We start from the raw sequence: 20,563 nt of genomic DNA, 5'->3' as shown, positions 1-20,563 counted from the left end.
TATAATCCACAGCTTTCGCTATTTGAACACTAGATTAGGTATTGGCTTATTGAGAGGGTACTGGACTTGTCTAATATTCTTGTTCCATATTATAAAAATGATCAATTTTTACAACTGGCAAACCGTTTGTAAGTGTAGTTTATCTATGAGAACCGCCGTCTATGAATCGTAGATATCTGTTAACCTTATAAAGTTTTATGTTATACGGTAACATTGTGTCCCATTAAAAAACTCCTTTACTGTGAACATAGTCAATCCTTAACTAGTAATACTTAATATCGTGGTTATTTACAATGGCCTCTTTTGAAGAGTTTTTGGTATAAATTTGTATGAAAAAATCTAAAAACATGAATTCTAACTATTTTAGATCTACTACTGCTAGATCTTACATACAATACATGAAAAAATTAAAATAGAAATACAAAAACAAGTTGTCCATTACTTTTTTGTTTTTGAAAATTTTTTTTAGCAATAATGTTTGTAACTCTAAATTTTTGATAAAAGAAATTTGCACAAAAAAGTTAAAGATTTGATGGTGGGTGTGTTTTTTTTAAAATAATTCTAACATGGTAATTAACTTACATATTTTTTTCTGAAAAATGATAAAAGTTAACCACAAACAAATATTGTCAACCATTGTATCCAATCAACAGGTTTTTTCTGTTTTTCACAAAATTATAAAATAAAAAGTGTCAAGATTAGTCATCACTAAAATCTGAACACAAATAACATTATTACTTTTGGCTTTCATTTTATACATTTTGGTGCCAAAAGATTTTTCTGTGTTTCGATAACTGTAATATTAGTACATAAGTCATACATACTTTAAATCACGATCACCGGACTTACAATCATTCGGATATTCAGGCTGGATTTTTAAATAAGTGGTAATAATAAGTGGTCACTTTTATATAGCGCCGTTTACTGATCCCATCAACTCAAGTGTACTTTACATTGGTTATTGTAGAACTCATTAAAAAAAAGTATGTTTATAAATTAGTCTATTCTTATAGTTTTGAAAACTAGTTTCTGACGTCAAACTAAATGGCAGGTCATTCCTAGGATGTGGACCTAGCATGTCGAATGCTCTGTCCCAGAACTTCGCATCATTCATACGAGAAGGTTCAACGGTTTTAGGTACGTACTCTTGCGTTAGGGTTTACCAATGGTTGACATAAGTTTGACTTGTTCACGCTAAAGTTAATATTATGATCAGCCTTTTAGTCACGAAAAAACTTAGACGTACCAAGATTTGTAGTTATATATATTTTGAGATACAATTGTGCTAGCTTAATTGATAAAAAATTTAATGCACTTAGAATAATAAATTGTCTCGCCATGTCGATATTTTCCTACGTTTATATATGACACAACGATGACAATAGAATTACTAAATTAATCTCACTGATATCCACTTAACTCCTCCTTTCGAACGCTTATTTAAATATTCTGATAAAATTAAAACAGTATATTTTTTCCTAGTGACAAAAAGGAACTCCAGTGAAAAATATTATGACTTCATATAGATTCAGAAGTATATTATAAGATTCAGATAGTATTCAGAATCAATAAACTCTGATTCTGAATGTATGAATTTTAGAATATTGCGTAATTATACTTAGAATTAATAAATCATTACACAAAACGATTAAAACTTGGAGAGATTTAAACGCCCTCTGATTGATCGTCGAGTTCTGACAGAACTTAGAATGCGGACAATTTTGCGCTATGTCGTGCTGCGTGGACACGGGGACTCGCACACGGGTCACCACCGAACTTAACATGAACTTAACCGTTATCCAACAAAACTGAGGTACGTTTGACATCATGCCAAATTTCGATTGTTTTGGTGGGCTGAAAAATTCAAACTTTAAAAATTATTTTAACTATGAAAATGAGATTTATAACAAAAAATATCAGTATTATTTGTTAGAGGGTTAATATACTTAAACAAAATTTAAAAAAAAATTAATGGAGTTCCTTATTCTAATAAAATTGCAAGAAGGCTCTGGATATTTATTGTTAAATACTTTAAATAAGATTAAAATCAATTGTATTTTGAATACACTTAAACATAATTACAAACAATAATCACATTTTTTCACAAGGAAATGTTTGGTTATCTTTTTTTTTCCCTTTATAAGTAGTATTAACAACAGCTAATAGGAATGTTTTAACATTTTTTTTAAAATATGTAGAATAAATATTATTTTAGTAGCTGATACGTACATATGAGTATAAAGGGAACGAAATATATGTTATACATTCGTAACATACGGCATAAAAATAAATTTTAAACAGTATGTAAGTGGAAGTACCCTTCAGAAATAAACAAATTTAAAGCCGTGCAAATTGGACAAAATAATACAGATACAAAGCCGGAAAAATTCTGAAATTGAATCGATCTGACAGCAAATAAGGTTTTTGACAAATTCACCATTGGAATATGCGTATTTTGAATTTATAAAATCAGATTTTAGTCACATCCAAGTTTCTGTGACAGTTTAAAAATTTCCAATAAATTGGCATTTTTCAAGATGGGAATGTGTACAAAAATTTTTTTTAAATATGAGTTTACAACAAATATGACAGTGTTATTTTATATTCAAAACAATATGAGCGTTTTTAGTTTAGAGTTTGTAACATAAACTCATTTATAAAAATGTTGTTGAAATTTGCACAGATGTAACTGTGCACTCACTATTTTTACAATAAATGGTTGCATCAGGCCATCATAAATAGTTTTCAATTAAAATGTATTTAAACCGATACAACTGCCTTTATTTCTAAATGCCTCAATTATTATTGTGAATTTTAAAATAAAACAGACAAATAAATCAGAATGTAAATTAATGTTTTAACAATTTTTTTGTTGTATTTTAATAATCTGGTTATGTTTTTTATATTATTATCGATGTCATAAGTTTTAATTTTGAAACTTGAGCCTGCGGGAATTTTCAACTACTTAAAGCTCTTTTTCGAGGGAGATTGCTTCCCTTTAAGAATTATGCTGACGAAAAGATCTACGTTAAAAATACATATTATGCTTACTCGTACTTCCAACCGTTTCCAATTTATAAATTCGATATAGGAAATTTTATATTTTAAAAGTTTTATAAACACTTACAAATATCATTTCAAATAGGCTTAGGATATTCGGACAAACTTTTAAATCACATCAATTTTTTTAACATAACGAAGAGATTGATCATGGTGCAAACTGTTGATCTACACAAAATTTTAATTTTTGTGCCATAAATTCAGTAGACATTGTGCAATTCAATTCAAACCGGTGTAAAGTTGAACAATTCTCCCGTCATTTTCGTACCGTCACACTTAAATATTTCCATAATCAATCATAATGGAATATGTACACTGTAAAAGTAAATTTAACACCCGCAGAACTGATGATATTTTGTTCAGATTACTAATTAATTAAATTGTTTTAAATTGTCCAAACTTGCACCTTTTCTGCTACTACACACCAACTAGCATGATCGTAATACGAAGATATAATATGAAGGTTTTCCACGTATTTCTCAATCAGTTGGTCCAGTTCCCCCTCCTTGAAGACGTGATAGTATCTGTGGAATGTGATTGCTCCTCCTCCGTTATCTGAGGGCAAACTGTCTTGAGAAGTGTCGCTCAGAGAAGCTTGTAGACTCGGTCGATCTTGAACATTCAGAGTGTCTTCTGCTCGTTGTCTCAAAAGGGGACTTCTTACTGGTGCAGTTTCTTCGGATGATGATCTTCCATCTGCGAGTTTCCTTTCTTTAGACCACTCGCTGCAAGACGCTAGTGACGCAGTACTTGCCCGGCCTAATGAAGCTGTGCTACCTCCACAGTCAGTTTTTCCGGCGCTGTTTGTATCTCTCCTGCTCCAGTCACTCCCCGATCCCGAAATATCGCCAGCATCGCTAGATTCAATGGAATATCCTGGTTTTAGAACTGCCATACCCACTGAGGAGCGAGGAGTTATGGATTCTGGACTTATCTCCATCTTATCTACTTCACTCGAATCTGTGGATTGTCCCACCTTTAAAGATGACCGTTTATCTGTTCGGTACGAATCTATGCTCATCTCAGACTCTATGGAGTAGCCTGACTCGATTGACTGACTGCCCGCTTTGGTTTCCGCATAAGTGTTAGTGTCTATGGTAATTTCAGGGTTGCCATTGGATTCTACCACTACCGCCGATACGGTGATTTCTACGTCACTAGTGTTCACTATAAGGGTCGAAGATTCACTGCAATTATTTGGCACATCACTATTAGTTTTTGCATTGTTATTTAATATATTGTCTATGCTTCCTTTGTCAACAATCTGAATCTTATTTATATTCGATAATTTATTTATCTTACTTAAATTAGCATTATTTACATTATTGTCAACTATTTCACTCGATGTGATTTTAGAGTTTTTAGGTTTGCATGTGCACTTGGGGAAAGCGACATGATTGGATTTCTTTCCTTCTAATCCTGTGGGACACTTCTTTTCCTCCTTCGATGGTGACATACATTTAGTGGTGACTTCTATAGGATCTTTAATTTGAGGGTTTTCTAATTTCAACAATTCGTCAGAGAGGTCATCGAGCACATTTTGACACAATTTGTTTTTGCTTTTCCTTTCTTTCTTGCTTGGACCACTTTCGCAAACATCGAAATCTTCATTCATTCGTTTAGAATATTGATCTATCTCTTGAAGAAGTTTCTCGCTCAATTTCTCAGCAAACTCTGTTAGGTTTTGCTTGCACTCTTGCTTCGGATCTTCTTCATTGGCCATAACAATATCTGACTTGCAGGTGACGAGCTTTTCATTGGCGTTGATGCGTGTGAAACTGTCAGACTTAATTATCTTGTCGCCTTCGAGACTAGTCAAAGACATGGAGTCATATGGAAACTTTGTTGGACTCCGACCGCATTTAGAAAAGCAATCCTCGAAAGACATTCCCTCGTGTTTGATTGGAGATAGTTTGTTGAGGCTCCAAGTGGAGTTGCTGGTGCTTCCTTGCTTCGGGGACCGTTCTTTAGATCTTCGTCCGGGCGATAGGCGTTCTAAGCTCGAAGTGCTTCCGCTCGAACTTGTATGAGAATGAGATCTGGATCTTTCTTCTAGCAGTCTGAGGTCTCCCGGAGAAAGTTTGTTGAGGCTCCAATTGCTGCTGGTGGAGCTCTCTGAACTGGCTTGGACGATGTTCATGGCTTCGGCCGAATCCAAGGAGTCAAGTAGTTTCCTGCGAGCGCGGGGACTGGACTGTATGACAGCCTCGCAGGTCTCATCCAGAGATTGCGCCACTTCTGCTGCTGCTTCCAGTAGACTCTGATTGGAAGTGGAGGATTTAGGTGTTGAGGGTTCTGTATCTGGCTCACAGATCACCTGTGGGATGATTGCTGGAGGATCTGTAAAAGACAAAAAAAGGATGTCGAAATACACAATTTTTTAGACAACAGGAGTATGTAATATACGCAAAAACAAACTTTCTGAATACAACCTAAGGATTCATAATGATTGCAAATAAGTAATCATTATGATGTTTCGAATCAATGCTTAAGTGACAGCCTAACCATCACCAAAAAAATAAAATCTGATATATGTTATTTATAATATTATGTTCAAATTACCTTTGCCATCTTTAGCTGGTTTTGGGTCTTCAGGTATCACATTGATGACACTGTCCATGGAATCAGGAGAAGAAACACCACTAGAATCACTGTCCATATCATCCGTCTCAGGGTTGAACAACTCCAGGGATAGAAGGCGCGGCAGGGGCTTGGCAGTCAGCTCTGTCTTGCCTTCTTGAGTAGAACATCTCCTGACTATTGGGAATATAGTTCTGCTATTGGTTGAGGCAAATCCGGGTCTCTGTCTCAAAAGATCTCTGATTTGCTTCAATCTCTCTCTCCTCTTTCTATCCAGCATTCGCGAGTTCAAGCTCTCACTAGATGGTGACCTGTCTTCGGATTCTCTTCTACCTTTGAACGATGGTATTTCGGGCAATTCTGCAACTGTTTGTAAGGTTATTTTCGGATAAGGTTTTGTGTCTTGTAAAACTCTAGGTCTGGGGTTATTTGTTTCAGCAGTAAGTTTATTGATTTCTTCCAGATCTTTGCTGATTTCTGCCAAAAGTTCCTTGGATTTTGAGGCTATTTCAGCTTCTGAATCTGTGCAGAAGACCGTGTCTTCAGGTGAAATGTCGTAAGGAATATTCTCTTGTAACTTATCCGTTACATTTTTATTAAAGCTAGAATCGAAGTCTCGTTCATCGTCATTACTAGTTGAATTGCACTTAGGTGGTGAATTGGGTTGGCTTCTAGATTGTGGGATATTGGGCTGATCGTTGATTGTCTTTTGACATTTGAGACTAATTTGTGTTGCTAATACTTTAGTAACTGGGACTGGTGCTTGTGTGGATTTCGGTGAACTTGGAGGGCGTATGATGGGGAACATTGTGAGAGGTAATTGTTTTAAACGTGGGGAAGGAAGATTTCCTGGCGCATTCTTGACTCTGGGAGAAGTAGGCACAGAGGATACCTTCATTCTGGGAGAACTGGGTCCTGGGGACAGTGGTGTAGGTGATAGAGGATCTTGCAAACCATTGGGATCAGATTTTGGCACATAAATAACGGATGCAAAGCTGTCTTCAGAATCTACGCTTGTATCACTTTGTAGACTGCTATCTTTTGAAGAATCTGAACCGTCTTCCTTCGAGTGACGTCTTTCTCCATTAGAATTATTGTCACCAAAATTTGAACCGATGGATTTCGAATCAGCCGGTGGTGTATTTGGTAAAACCAAATCACCGTTTGGCGAACCACTCATCCCTGAATTAGTAGAAGGCATTTCGTGGCTTTTCCATCCCTGAAGGATTCTAACAAAACTATTAACTGTAGCTTTTTCTATGTGGGTGGTGGAAGCCTTGAATTTATGTGATAAGCCATTTCTCAATGATTGAAACCTTTTGGCGGTGGTAGCCGATGTTGAGAAAAAGGAGTCCCGAAGAGAGTCGAGGGTCTTATGTCTTCTGTAGAGCACCTCCTCATTTAAAGATGCCTGCTTCGTGATATTCTTTCTGACCTTTTCTTTTTCTCTCAGTCTTTCAGTAGACATGAGTTCTTCATTGAGAGAACTTTGCTTAAGGACTCCCCCTCTTCTAGAAAGGCCGTGTGCCGATATTTTGAAATCCGGTAGTTGTTTGACAAGGTCTTTCATGTCTGTTGGTTTATCTAGATCTTCATCAGCGTCGTCTTCGTTTACTGATTTTTTTTGTTTGACCAACTTAGGCTTAATTCTCGGTTGTACTTCTTTCTTTTCTTCCTTCAATACTTCGACTGCTTGAGCTTCTGCTTCCTCTGCCTCATCAGCAGCCCCTCCGAGACTGGGAACACTGGACCTAGATCTGACCATAGACCTTTGTTGCGCAGCTAAAATATCGGTTAGGCTTTTTGATTTGTTGTTAGCACTTAATTCGTTGTATGTGCTAGTTTCGGAGCAAGCGAATGTTTGCCTTCTAACGGGGAATTCTTCATCCTCTAGTCGTCTAAGTTCTATGGGGAGGTCTTGTATTTCTGTATCATAGTCTTCACAGCCATCAGGATCACACCTTGCATCAGGGATGTCTTTAGAATAATTACTCCAGGAGTCGAGGAACCAGGGTTTGACAGATCTCTTGCTCCCTGCTAACTTCTGTATGGCTCTTCGGACGAAGCTGTAACAGGTCTCGTTGGGAGAAGAGAGACTGGATGTGCTGGGAGAGGAACTGGCGGGACAGTTTGGATCTATCGGTCTTCCTTTATTTCTGTTCCGGTTTTTCTTTTTGGTTTGATTTCCCCTGAAAATACAGAAATAATTAGAAATGATCTAAATACTTGTATAATCACCAAACATACTAATTTCGGTTGTGGGTCTGCCTGTGAGTCAACGTAACTCTGCTTCAACCCACTCAGATTTGTATTGAATTTAAGTGTCATTTTCAAAATTGGAACTGATGTGGCAAGAATTCAGACAAGTGATAGTACTTCTACAGTATAATAATTTTTCCAGAAAACTATTTGAAATGTGTATTTCTTTTGTTTAAATTTCTTACGGTTAATCTTGACAAATAAAGTCAGATTTTGTGAATTTTCAACGGTCTGCACTTTTTCCATTTTTAAGAAAGCATTATTTAACTAGATTTACTAATATAATATCTTGATATTTTTCACAGGTCTGCGTTATTATATACATAATATCTGTGGCTCAAATCTAAAAGCACAAAAGGCCAAAAGGAAAAAAGATGTTAAATTCTTTTTTTAATGTAATTATTTAAGGCATTATACGTATGAAAGTGACATTTTGTTTGTCTTTTAGTTGTGTTATGTTATTGCATTTTTAAGAACTTTAGTAGTGTTAAGTAGCATTGAAAACAGTACTGTTTGATTGCTGTAGTCCGCGTCATGGCTTCTCTTGCAGTTGGATTAGTGTAGGTCAGGTTAGGTTACATTACCTGCCAGAGTCAGTGTCGGAAGCGTGTGTGTAGGCGTTGTAAGGGGGGTGTGTGAGGTCATCCTCCGAGGTAGCCGTGGTGGAGGTCAGCTCCAGGGAGGGAGTGCTGAGGGCTTCGGGCCGGTGCCAGGGTACCAACACATCCTGCAAATTCAAAATAATAATTAATACATACACTATATTATCTTTGCTGTTACTTCACCACGAAGGTCACCAGGATGATCACAGTACTGGGGCCTACTCTGTTTCTTTCGAAACTTTCCTGCTGCCGGTTTAGCCACGACGCAAACCCGTATTAACCCTATATATTGTAATTACTTTATGCAATCCATTTAAGGAATACCAAAAAATTTTAACCCTGTATTTAGTGTATTTACAGAGATATTTTAATAATTAGAGACGATGTTCACTCAGTTGACAGCACTGGCAAGGAAAGGTTAAAACACGAACTTTCTGGTTTGTTAACCCGAAAGATACAGAGTATGCCCCTAGATGGACTTATAATCTCAAGACACGGAGTGTTAAAGTCCTAGGTCCTGGATCCACATTAAAATACTCGAGGCCCACATCCAGCAAAGTAGACTAGTGTTGCTGCTGAGAAGTGGTTAACCAAGTACCGACAGTAAGGTTCTTATCGTAGATTAGTGTTGCTGCTGAGAAGTGGTTAACCAAGTACCAGCAGTAAGGTTCTTAAAGTAGACTAGTGTTGCTGCTGAGAAGTGGTTAACCAAGTACCAGCAGTAAGGTTCTTAAAGTAGACTAGTGTTGCTGCTGAGAAGTGGTTAACCAAGTACCAGCAGAAAGGTTCTTATCGTAGACTAGTGTTGCTGCTGAGAAGTGGTTAACCAAGTACCAGCAGTAAGGTTCTTAAAGTAGACTAGTGTTGCTGCTGAGAAGTGGTTAACCAAGTACCAGCAGTAAGGTTCTTAAAGTAGACTAGTGTTGCTGCTGAGAAGTGGTTAACCAAGTACCAGCAGTAAGGTTCTTATCGTAGACTAGTGTTGCTGCTGAGAAGTGGTTAACCAAGTACCAGCAGTAAGGTTCTTAAAGTAGACTAGTGTTGCTGCTGAGAAGTGGTTAACCAAGTATCAGCAGTAAGGTTCTTATCGTAGACTAGTGTTGCTGCTGAGAAGTGGTTAACCAAGTACCAGCAGTAAGGTTCTTATCGTAGACTAGTGTTGCTGCTGAGAAGTGGTTAACCAAGTACTAGCAGTAAGGTTCTTATCGTAGACTAGTGTTGCTGCTGAAAAGTGGTTAACCAAGTACCAGCAGTAAGGTTCTTAAATGTTTTATTTTTATATTAATATTATTATTTTATTTATAAAAAAACTTTTATTTGTAAACAAGTTCTGCTGTGTAATTATTATTACTATTAAACTTATTTATTTATTTATTAATCTTAAGTTAGCTCACTTCGAAACATATATATATATATATCATATTTTCAATATTATTTTTATGCACACATAAAAATTTACATTATTTGGCACACATAAAAATTTACATTATTTGGCAAACATAATGTATATTTAAATTTAAGTGTATTCAATCACAAACATCAATATTTGAGGTAAACATACTCTCTTAATTCCTTTTTAAAATTAATCATATTTTCAATTTGAAAGGCATGTATGGGTACCGCCGCTCCGGTAACAATTTATTGGATAACACACCTAACAGGTCATCCCGAGTGGTTCGCTACGTTTGGTGACTTAGCAGGGGTGCCCGGGTTCATGGAGTGAGGTTTTTCCGGGTCTGATTAAATGGCGTCTGCCCAATAACTGTGGCTGGCCGGATTACACACACTGACATACTGACCCGTACTTTTTTCCTTCCCAGAACTTCCTCCCCATCTTTTTTCTAAAAATACCCTTCGCACAGCATCCCCAAAGAAGACATCTGGAGAAGATGTAAACAAAAAAAAATGTCTGTAATTTCATTTGGGATTTCGTTTTAAAGTTGGACGGCCTGATATATTTATAAGAGATTTCCGGGAGCTTGATTTCTTCCTTGTTCGCAATCTAATTTCTTTGCATTTCTCGTCCCGTGTATCTCGTGATTGTAATTTATTTTTCTTTTCTGTTCCTCATATTGTAGACATCAACCCTATGTTAATTATATGCATAAAAATAAATACATTCCAGTATATACTTTCTTCACCGTCATAAAATTTAGCTTCTTTAATGTGTCTCTTATCCGTGTGTAAACGTTGCGTTCGAGTATTATTCGCAGCAGTATTTGCATTTTTATCATTTTCTCTTCATTTTAGAGAAAAATAATACTTGAACAGTAATTAAAGTGTGGTGATATAAGTGATGTAATTATATATGTATATAACAGATGAGATGGGTCAAATCCCAGCATTGGGAGGAATCGGAGAGGGCACCCGGAAGACAACCCAAAGTACTCATAAACGAACCAGACGCTAGACCAGGGGTGGGGAACCTTTTCGCCGTTACGGGCCATTTGAGTGTTTGGTGGCGAGGGAAGGGGGTGTCGGATTCCTAGATATTTTATTTATACCTTATTTTACCAAGTACTGATCTTATTTTATTTTTATATCACACCTGACAAGAGTTCTTCGAATAGAAAAATGGAAAATGCATGACCAAATTTCAGGTTCACAAATGAGTCTACCACTAGAATTTTCTAACTGCGCTCAGAACGCGAGAATGGTTTCCCTCCAGTTGCCTCTACAGGTAAGTCCGCAAATGGATTTTTAAGTTTCGTTCAAAACACAAGACTGGTTTGAACATCGGAGTAATTCTGCATAAGAGTCCACGATCTTAAATAATCGTTAACATGTGGAAAAAGCAAATGATTTTCCACGGAATTTTCCAGCATATGATGTGAAACCATAATTTAAGCTCCACTCGGAACATGCCAACGGTTTTCATCGAAATGAGTCAGCAGATGAATCCCCAACTGGAATTTTAACACATCATTCGGAAGATAAAACTGCTTTTCACTTAATATTGAATCTTTATGCGAGTCCCCTGCTTTGATTTAATCTACACTTCGAACACAATAATGTTTTCTCTCAAAATGCGTCAACAGATGAATCCACAAGTGGAGTTTTGTCGTTATATTCTGAACACTAAACTGGTTTCAACTTACCAATTAATCCTTGTGCGAGTTCCCAACTTTAATTAAAACTACACCCAGAACACGAAAATAGTTTTCTCCGATTTTTTCAATTAGAGTTTTATAACTACACTTGGAACACGATAATGGTTTCATTCGAAATTGTCGATGGATCCACAACTGTAATTTTATCTTTACATTTTCTCCGATTTCCAACGGTCTCTAAACGGTTCCCTCCAATTTTTGCAGCACATAGTCTGCAACTAGAATTTTATGACTGAACTTCAAACATGAGAATAATTTCCTTCGAAATGTGTCTGCAGATGAATTCACAACTGTATTTTTTATCTGTGAGTGAGTCCCCACTTTAATTAGCATTATACTAATAATTTATTACTACGCCTTTAATAGGGAATTCTCTTCACACCAAAAAATCACTTATTATTAATTATTCACACGTAGAAACACTTCAGACACAAGAATACATAGTTTTTATAATTTTCAAAAATCATTTATTAAAGTTATAATGACTTTAAAAACAGGCGCGAACGAAATATTTCAATGCAGCTAAAAACGCCCGGTGATTGATCAAGCGTTCAAGGGCGAACGATGACGTCACTGTTGACCGGCCCGAGTAGATCCTGCAAACCGATGGCGGCAGCGGCGGCAAAGGTGTGACGTAGCGGTCAAAATGGCGCATGACCGTTTTCAGAGCCGAAATAGCACGCAATTTTTAAAACAACTACAAAAAATTGAAAATGCATTTAAAAAAAAAGAAAAAAAAGAGGCACATAATAAAATAATTATCTTTATTGAAATAAATTATTTACAAAATGCACGAGAATTCCCTACTGCTTATTATTAAAATAATAAGAAATTTAAAAAAATGTTGGATCGCTTATATATAAACTGCTTTCTAGTAACGAAGGTGCATACATAAGTACCTGTCAGCTATGTTATACTTTTCTCTGGGTTTTGTAATAATGTCTTAAAAATGTATCTAAAACACCGTGAAAAAAAACCGTTCTCGCTTTCTGTTAATAAGTAATATTTTTTATACTCTTTTTGAAAGTGCTCGCGGGCTGCACCAAAAAAGTGGGCCTCAGGTTCCCCATCAATATATTTTATTTATAACTCCATTATTGCTCCACATTTTAATTACTGCTCAACTATCCTTTTCCTGTGTAACGACCGAGAGCAAAATAAATTTCAAATTCTCCAAAATAGGGCAATGAGAACAATACTCAGACGAAATAGGTATTCAAAAGTAAATAAAATGTTAAACGAACTAAATTGGCTAACGGTGAAACAGATGTTGACCTTGAACACGATGATATTTTTACACAAAATTGTAAACAACCTGCTACCCAAATATTTTTCGAATAAAATTGTATACAACAAGGACATACACAAACATAAAACTAGGACGTACAATCAAATTAGGCTACCAAAGAAGGACAAAGCGAATACCCAGAATACTATATTATATAAAGGGATGAAATATTATAACGCGCTGCCGGAAAACCTTAAGTCTGCCCCAATTGAAAAGTTCAAGATGTTGTGTAGGAGCCACATCAAGCAAGAAAAAAAAACATAGTATATTTGAATGTAATAATTAATTAGTCATTTGTAAACTTAAATGTACAAATTACTAAAATAAAAACAATAAATAAAATAAAAAATAACACTGCCCTAGATGAACCGGGCAGCTACTCTATATGGACAGTGTGCTCACTGAGGGAACTGGTAGGACTACTAACGGGACACTGCCATCTCAGGAGATACATGTAGCTGTTGAGCAGTGACATGTGATTTTTAGGTATATATTAAGGTAATAATAATAGTAATTTGCGGTTCTCATACCTGAGATTCAAACTTCCTGTTCCTCTGCTCCATGGCCCAGACGGAAATAACGAGCTTGCCGCCGATGCGCAACACGCGCGCCAGCTCGCGGATGGCGCGCACGCGGCGCTCTGCCGTGGCAAAGTGGTGCACCACGGCGATGGACAAGCATGCATCGAAGGTCTCATCGCGGAACGGAAGCGCCAAGTTGTCGCATAGCACCACCTTGAATTTGTACAGAATATTTTTATTTTTATATCGTTACCTACTTGAAACTATTTGCGGGTGATTCTGCTATGTTCAATGTCAACAAGGAGTTGTGTAAGTTTCTTAAATAACGTCCAAAGTTCTAGGAAGGGTAGAAGGTGCATAAAAGGTTTCTTATCAATACCAGATATTCAAAACAGACTTCTGATTTTTTCCAGGTGCAAATAAAACTTACCAATTTGTATTCCCCTGGGAGGTCTTACTAGGTTAATTAAATGCATCGGAATAAATGTGAGTATATATTTCGCATTTTTTATATGGCGTAAAATCACCATGAATATCAATATATTTTAATTTCAAACATTTCAAAATGTTTCACAAAATTGAATAATTTATCAAATTTCAGAATTAAATTTAAAGTTCCATTTCAGTTCTGTTATTATTTCATCATGGACTGGTTGTTTTACAGCACTTGGATAGTAACAAAACATGAATAGGACTTTCACAGAACTTGAGTATTAACTTTGAAATTTGATGAATTAATTTAAGTCTGTAAAAAAACCCATCCTTTGTGATCAAAGCAGGCTCAACTAAAGTTAGTGAATTTACCTATAACCAGTAAATGATTAATCAAAAACTGAAAATAGGTCAGAGGTGCAACAGCTATATATTACCTAATTTTTTGTTGCTTTTGCAATGCTTTGGTTAAATACATGTTTTTGTAAAAAGGAAGTGTGCTTTCAACTAAATTATTATTTTGTGGTATGGTCTCACCTGGTTATCCTTCTCTCGGGCCAGCTCCAGCAGTCGGTTGCAGCGGTCCGCTCCCACCGTCACCACTGATGGGTTTACATTCAGGTACTTGCCATTGCCGCAGCCTAAAACATAAAACAACACAACATTACGTCAATTATTACATAAGCAATATGTAAAAAAAATAATGTACAAAAACTTATATTATGAATAAAGAAAAAAAAATCATAAACCTTACTTAGGATTCAGATGATTTTGTTTGGCTTATATTTTTTTTGATAGTTATGTTGATTTTTTAAAGCTCCATGGCTCATGATGGAAATAAAATTACTATCTTAGGGGCCGTTCAAGTATTATGTAAACACTATGGGGGGGCAGGGGGGTCTTTGCTTTGCTTATTTTTGATGACATGGGAGGGTGGGGGGGTAGAGATAGTGATTACGTCAGCACTGCTCAGCTGTAGTTATTTTTTTTTTACACATTGGCAATTCACACATTGTCTATGTTTGAAAACCGAATACATATTCGGGGATTCCCACAAATAATTAATACGTTTAGGTACTCGCTTAAAAAACAGAATACATTAACAGAAAAATGCATATAGGTACCAATTTTTACGTAAGCATGGGAGGGGGGGGGGGGGGTAAGAGCTTTGCTTACTTTTGATGACAAGGGGGAAGAGGGGGTAAATAATTGTAATAAATCTGCTTACGTAATACTTGAACGGCCCCTTATATACTTACGTATTGCATAATGTTATTCTATTTTCCTTATAATTAGTGTAACTCGCTCACCAAGCACAAGAACCAGTTTCTTTTATGGTGTGATTGCGATTATACATATATTTTGTACCGATATGTAATTTATATAACACCAATGTACTCTTTTATATCTATATTAAATAAATAAAAAAAATCTGAAAATGCTTGCGATTAGGAATACCCAGATTAGGAAGACCCGTTAGGAATGAGGCAGAAAAATCCATGGAAATTTCATGACAGGATAGATCTTACAGCAGAGCGATATCTTTTTTTTTTTCGAAATACATTTTTTTTTGGGTAACCGTTTAGCAATAAATATTATGTTATTATCCTCATTTCTCTCAAGCAAGTTCTCGACCATTCTTGACCGCAGCCTGCCGTAGCGGTCCGTGGTTTTGTGTTGTGACCCTTCAGTACTTTCATCACTTTTGTTCAGTTTGCAATGTTTTCTGTGTATTTCAAATGCGCTATGTAATCTAATTTTTTAATTTTCCGTAAACAAAAAATACTGTTTCAGAAACTAGATAAAATTATCTTTCCGGTGTATGCATTTAAAATAAACATAACTATTTTTAAATAATACATTTTTAATATCAAACGTGAAAAATGTTGTCACAAACAGTAACCACATTTTTACTCCAACCATAGATAAATTGAGAGAACTCAATATTTCGAAAACGCGTTCGTTTTATTTGGGGAATTTGTAAGATAAATGTAACTTCATTTTTATGTCATTCATATATTAAAAAAATAATAAATGATTTTTGCAGTTAAACCGATTATTACGAGAGCGGCGCGAAATATGAATTATTCATTTTGGCTATTTTTAGGATTTTATTAGTGGCATCCAGTATAAATATTTAAGGCAAACTGGAAAGAATTATTATTTCTCTTTCTAACTTCCAAATAATTACCTATTTTCGCATCATAGAAAAAAAAAACTCTTATAAAATATGAACGCCCGGTCATATATGACTCAAACGCTGGAGGGGTTACATATCTAATGGAGACAACTTTTGTATTTAAGTCGGGGGTTTAAGTCACACATGTACAAAATAGGTGTTAGTTTGAGTCATTTTTAATAATTTCTGCATATTTCCTAACCTTCAAACTTAACTTTGAGGTGAGAAAAAATCGAACTTTAACGCATCTTGTACTACCTCCCACTACATAAATAGTTATGTCTCCTAGTAATTAAGTTGAAACCAAGTGCCATTTGTAATTTTTTGTGCAGCGGAATTTGACGAGTTTATCTATTTATATTAGTCTATCCGCCCCTGAGGTGATATCTCACAAAAGCAGCGCTATACAAATTGTCCAATAAATAAATAATAATATTAACGCCTTTTTAGGGGCTTTTACATATGAATAGTAAACAATATATATATTAATACAGAACATATTCATTATATGTTACTAAACTGCCCCAGTAACAATCTTTTGTATTTGATAAATTAAAGATAAATAAATTATAGTGATAAATTAAAGATAACTCATTAGAATTATCTCCCTCCGTAAGTATTACGGACTTACACTTACATTTTTTATAAGTTTACCTATGAACTTATGCCAATTAAATGCACAATATGGAAAAAGGCTGCACGAAGCCCATTTTTTATGTTCAGATGTTTTTCAAATTTTGCTCAAATTCTCAACCGACGTGATCGATTGTCCAGTCGAACAAAAAGTACTTTCAATTCATACTTTATCTTCTACATTAGAAATAATTATAAAATCCGTTTTTACTACGTGCCTTCAAATTCTCAGCGTCAATACAACAATTCCCACGCGTATTGAACATTATCCGCAATGGAGTGACGTAATTTACAATCACCCTTTCAACGGACCTCTCGCTTTATTTCCCGAACGGACGACGGAAACACCCGAATCAAATCAGCGAATCCGAGCCAAAAAGCAACCAGTATATTAAGGACGAACTTCAAATTCTTTAGGAATGCTTGCTACCTTTTTTAGGTTAGGATCATTGTTTAGTAGAGGATAAGTTCCCGAATCAAATCGGCGAACCCGAGCAAAACAGCGACGAGCATTAGTATGGATTTATTCTAGATTCTTTGAGGAAGGTTTGTAACTTTTTTGTAGGTTATCTTCGTTTTTTGTTAGGGGTTAGTTGGTTCTACGATTTTCCCGCTTAGTAGGCATGACGTCACGGGGCACGGCCGCCATTCACGTTTTGGAAGAGGAACATGAATCGACCGGTGAACTGACTTCCGCCTGGGAACGGCGAACGAATGCCCGGGAAATGCTCCGGCATGCTCTCTATTTCGGGACGGTACCTACCTAATAACTCACCCTACCCAATACGGCGGAATTAGTAAACAAAATACGCAAAAAATGAATATACTTACGCTATATTGTTATTTATTAAAACAAATGCAGCGTCAGAGATTTTTTTTAGGAACTCTTAATTCCAAATGTATTCTTTGGTGAACTAATTAAGTATGTAAGATGCCATAGAATAAAGAAGAACTACTCTATTTATAATTTACATAGGTGGGTAGGTACTTTATCATTCAACTTTAAAATATTTAGATACCAATAAATAAGCACCTGAATGACAGACGACCTCCGTGACCAGCTAAGATCTTTGGATATGAACCTAACCTAACCCAACCTTACTCTTTCTAATATCTCGCTAGTTCCGAGACGTTGAGATTTGTACACATTAAAAAGATGAAGCTATTAATTTCACACACATAGAGAAAACTTATTGAAAAAAAAGATTGCAAATTTATTAAAAATCTCTTCAAATTATTCATAATCCGGTTTAAAACGGGATTGCAGGTCATTAACGAATTAATGGTTTCCCGATAAACTTTTAGTAAAATATCAATGTTTTGTCACGATGTTGGAACACAAAGAGCCTAACATTTTCGCATTTCAAGACGAACGCAGGTGCATGAACACGTGTTCCGATATTATGACGAATTTATTAAAAGTTTATCAGGAAGCGGCCTGCAGTCCCTTTTTTAACTGAATTACCAATAATTTGAAGGGATTATTAATAAATCACCTATACTCTTTTTACTACGTGCAGATCCACGAAAACCAAAAATAGCAAGAACTGGACTGGTTTTATTATTTATTTTAATAAAATATATCAAATCAGTTTTTTAGTAAAGAAAACGAATTCCATGTTGTTTTGTTGCCAGCTCGTCGATAAATAGCCGTGAATGAACCATACTTTTCGATATTACGTAAGTTTATTGGTAGAGCGTTGTCGGGATGAGCTGCCGATAAATCAATACCCTGCAGACGAGCTTTACTTTCCAACGTGGATATCATACCTTACCTTACAAGAGATGAGAAATTCGTGGGCAAAGAAGCTATATAAGGTATATAGTACAATGAATTACCTATAACAATGGTCAGTTCTGAGTAGGTAACTACAAACCGACTATGCACGAAACGCCGCTTGAGGTTGCTTTGTTCCTTTCGCATAATCCGCGGCTCGGCTCGCGTAATTTTGTCCTGTAGATAATAATAGTGAAAACCTGATTTAAAACCATAGCGTAGATGTAAGTAAACCGTGCTTAGATACATGAAAAAAAAACCAGGGAACCATGCTAAAGAAATTGGGACACCTTTTACACAGTTACACGGAGAAAACTTACTGATATGAAATATTGTTAAGTTTATTTATTTATTTATTTATTTATTAACGGACATCGTCCAAATTACAAAATAATAACACGAATAAAGTAAAATGAAAAATACAGGAGTAGACAAAGGTACATGAAAGCAAAGACATATGGTAGATATAATATTAGAAAATAAAGTGACAAGTCGAATCAAGTCAAGAATACGCCGTGGGTCAGGACCACAGGACACTTAATATTCCGTCACTTGTTTAGCCACTGGCAAAAATCATTTAGACTTATCCCAAAAAAGTTAAGGTTTTGACTTGAGTTGACCAGTCTACACATTCTGGACAATGGTGAATAATATCCATAATTTGTCGAATGATGGTTGAGGAAGAGCAGTTCATTATTTCTGAGTCTTTGCGAGGGGATATTGAAGGGAATGAGTTGCAGTAGCGTAGGTGAATCAATAATACCATTTATAATTTTGAAGGAGCAAATGAGGTCATTTCTTTCCCGACGGACTTCCAAAGGAGAGAGGTTTAGAGTTCGTTCAATTTCATCATATGAGTATTTGCCTTTTTCTAAACCTAGCCTCCTAGCAATCCCTCTTAAGAACCGATGTTGAACAGATTCAATGCGTCGAATGTGGACAGCATAAAAAGGAGACCAAATAACACAAGCATATTCAAGATGGGGGCGAACCAAGGAGCAGTAAAGAGTTCTAAGGGTATTTACGTTTTTGAAGTCCGAAGTGATTCTAGTGATGAAACCAAGTAGTTTGAGCGATTTATTAACGATTGCAGTTATGTGATCCCGAAAAGAAAGCTTGCTATCAAGAGAGACACCAAGGTCTTTAATAGATGTAACAGTTGTTAAGCAAATATTATTAAGTTTGTATTCGAAGAAAATCGGTTTTTTTGATCTATAGAAGGACATAATTTTGCATTTATTGACATTTAGTTTCAAGCAATTAATTTTACACAAATCATTGAAAGAGTCGATATTCGATTGGAAAAGAAGGCAGTCATCGTGATTTTTTATTATCTTTAGAATCTTATTGTCGTCTGCAAAAAGCCAAAAGCGTGTATGAGAAAAAATACTAATAATGTCGTTTATAAACAAGTTAAAAAGAAGCGGTGCTAGATGTGCTCCTTGAGGTACGCCGGACGTTACTTCAATAATAGTAGATACAAAGTTGTTTAATTTAAATGATTAATTAATTAACAGCAGATTTTTAATAAGTTATTAAAAATCTGGTCAAATTATCCGTTATAAACGGGACTGGAGGCAAATCACGAAAGATTTGACAAACTTATTAACTATCAATAAAGCACAAATATGTTATGAGGAAGTCGGGATACGCGTTCTTCAAAATAATAATCTAGTTATATTCACGATATATTATGAATGAGTAATAATTTATTAAGAAATGGTCATGCAGTCACATTTTTAACAGTACCTCTATAAAAAAGCCGTACTCATTTTTCTCCGGGCAAGTTCAGTCTAACTATAAGAAGCTGAATCTAATAAATAACAAATTTAAACTAACAATTATTTTATATTTACAGAAAAAGAGTGGCTAGAAGAAGGGCAGGCTGCGTGGATTTATTTTTTTTACAAATTTTAGTTTTATTTCGAAATTGGTGAAATTTTGCACACTTGACCTTTAAAACAAGAGAAAGGTCACTCTTTAAATCTGATTCCGAAAATCTCTGCGTAAATCCTGGACTACTCCGGAGACTGCTAGTCAATAAAATAATAAATTTAATACAGCCGAACTAATTTTTAAAAATTATATCTCCCATATGGCAATACATATTTTAGACTGAATT

General features: G+C 35.6%; 1 protein-coding gene across 1 annotated transcript in view; it reads right to left on the bottom strand.

Moving 5' to 3' along the window:
* Positions 1-578: 578 nt before the first annotated feature.
* Positions 579-20,563, bottom strand: part of fid (class I SAM-dependent methyltransferase fire dancer) — a 112,244-nt gene continuing 92,259 nt past the window's right edge. The window contains exons 3-7 of the mRNA XM_089644542.1: positions 14,390-14,493; positions 13,430-13,633; positions 8,484-8,626; positions 5,623-7,829; positions 579-5,400 (exon numbers count right to left, since the gene is read on the bottom strand). Coding sequence (XP_089500668.1) covers positions 3,446-5,400; positions 5,623-7,829; positions 8,484-8,626; positions 13,430-13,633; positions 14,390-14,493 — 4,613 coding nt within the window. The 3' untranslated portion in view covers positions 579-3,445. The remainder of the gene's footprint in view (positions 5,401-5,622; positions 7,830-8,483; positions 8,627-13,429; positions 13,634-14,389; positions 14,494-20,563) is intronic.

Source organism: Hesperophylax consimilis, chromosome 21 (genome assembly GCF_061612785.1).
Source record: "Hesperophylax consimilis isolate HC1 chromosome 21, BYU_Hcon_1.0, whole genome shotgun sequence".
Lineage (NCBI taxonomy): Eukaryota > Metazoa > Arthropoda > Insecta > Trichoptera > Limnephilidae > Hesperophylax > Hesperophylax consimilis.
This window is presented reverse-complemented; position numbering and strand designations above follow the sequence as displayed.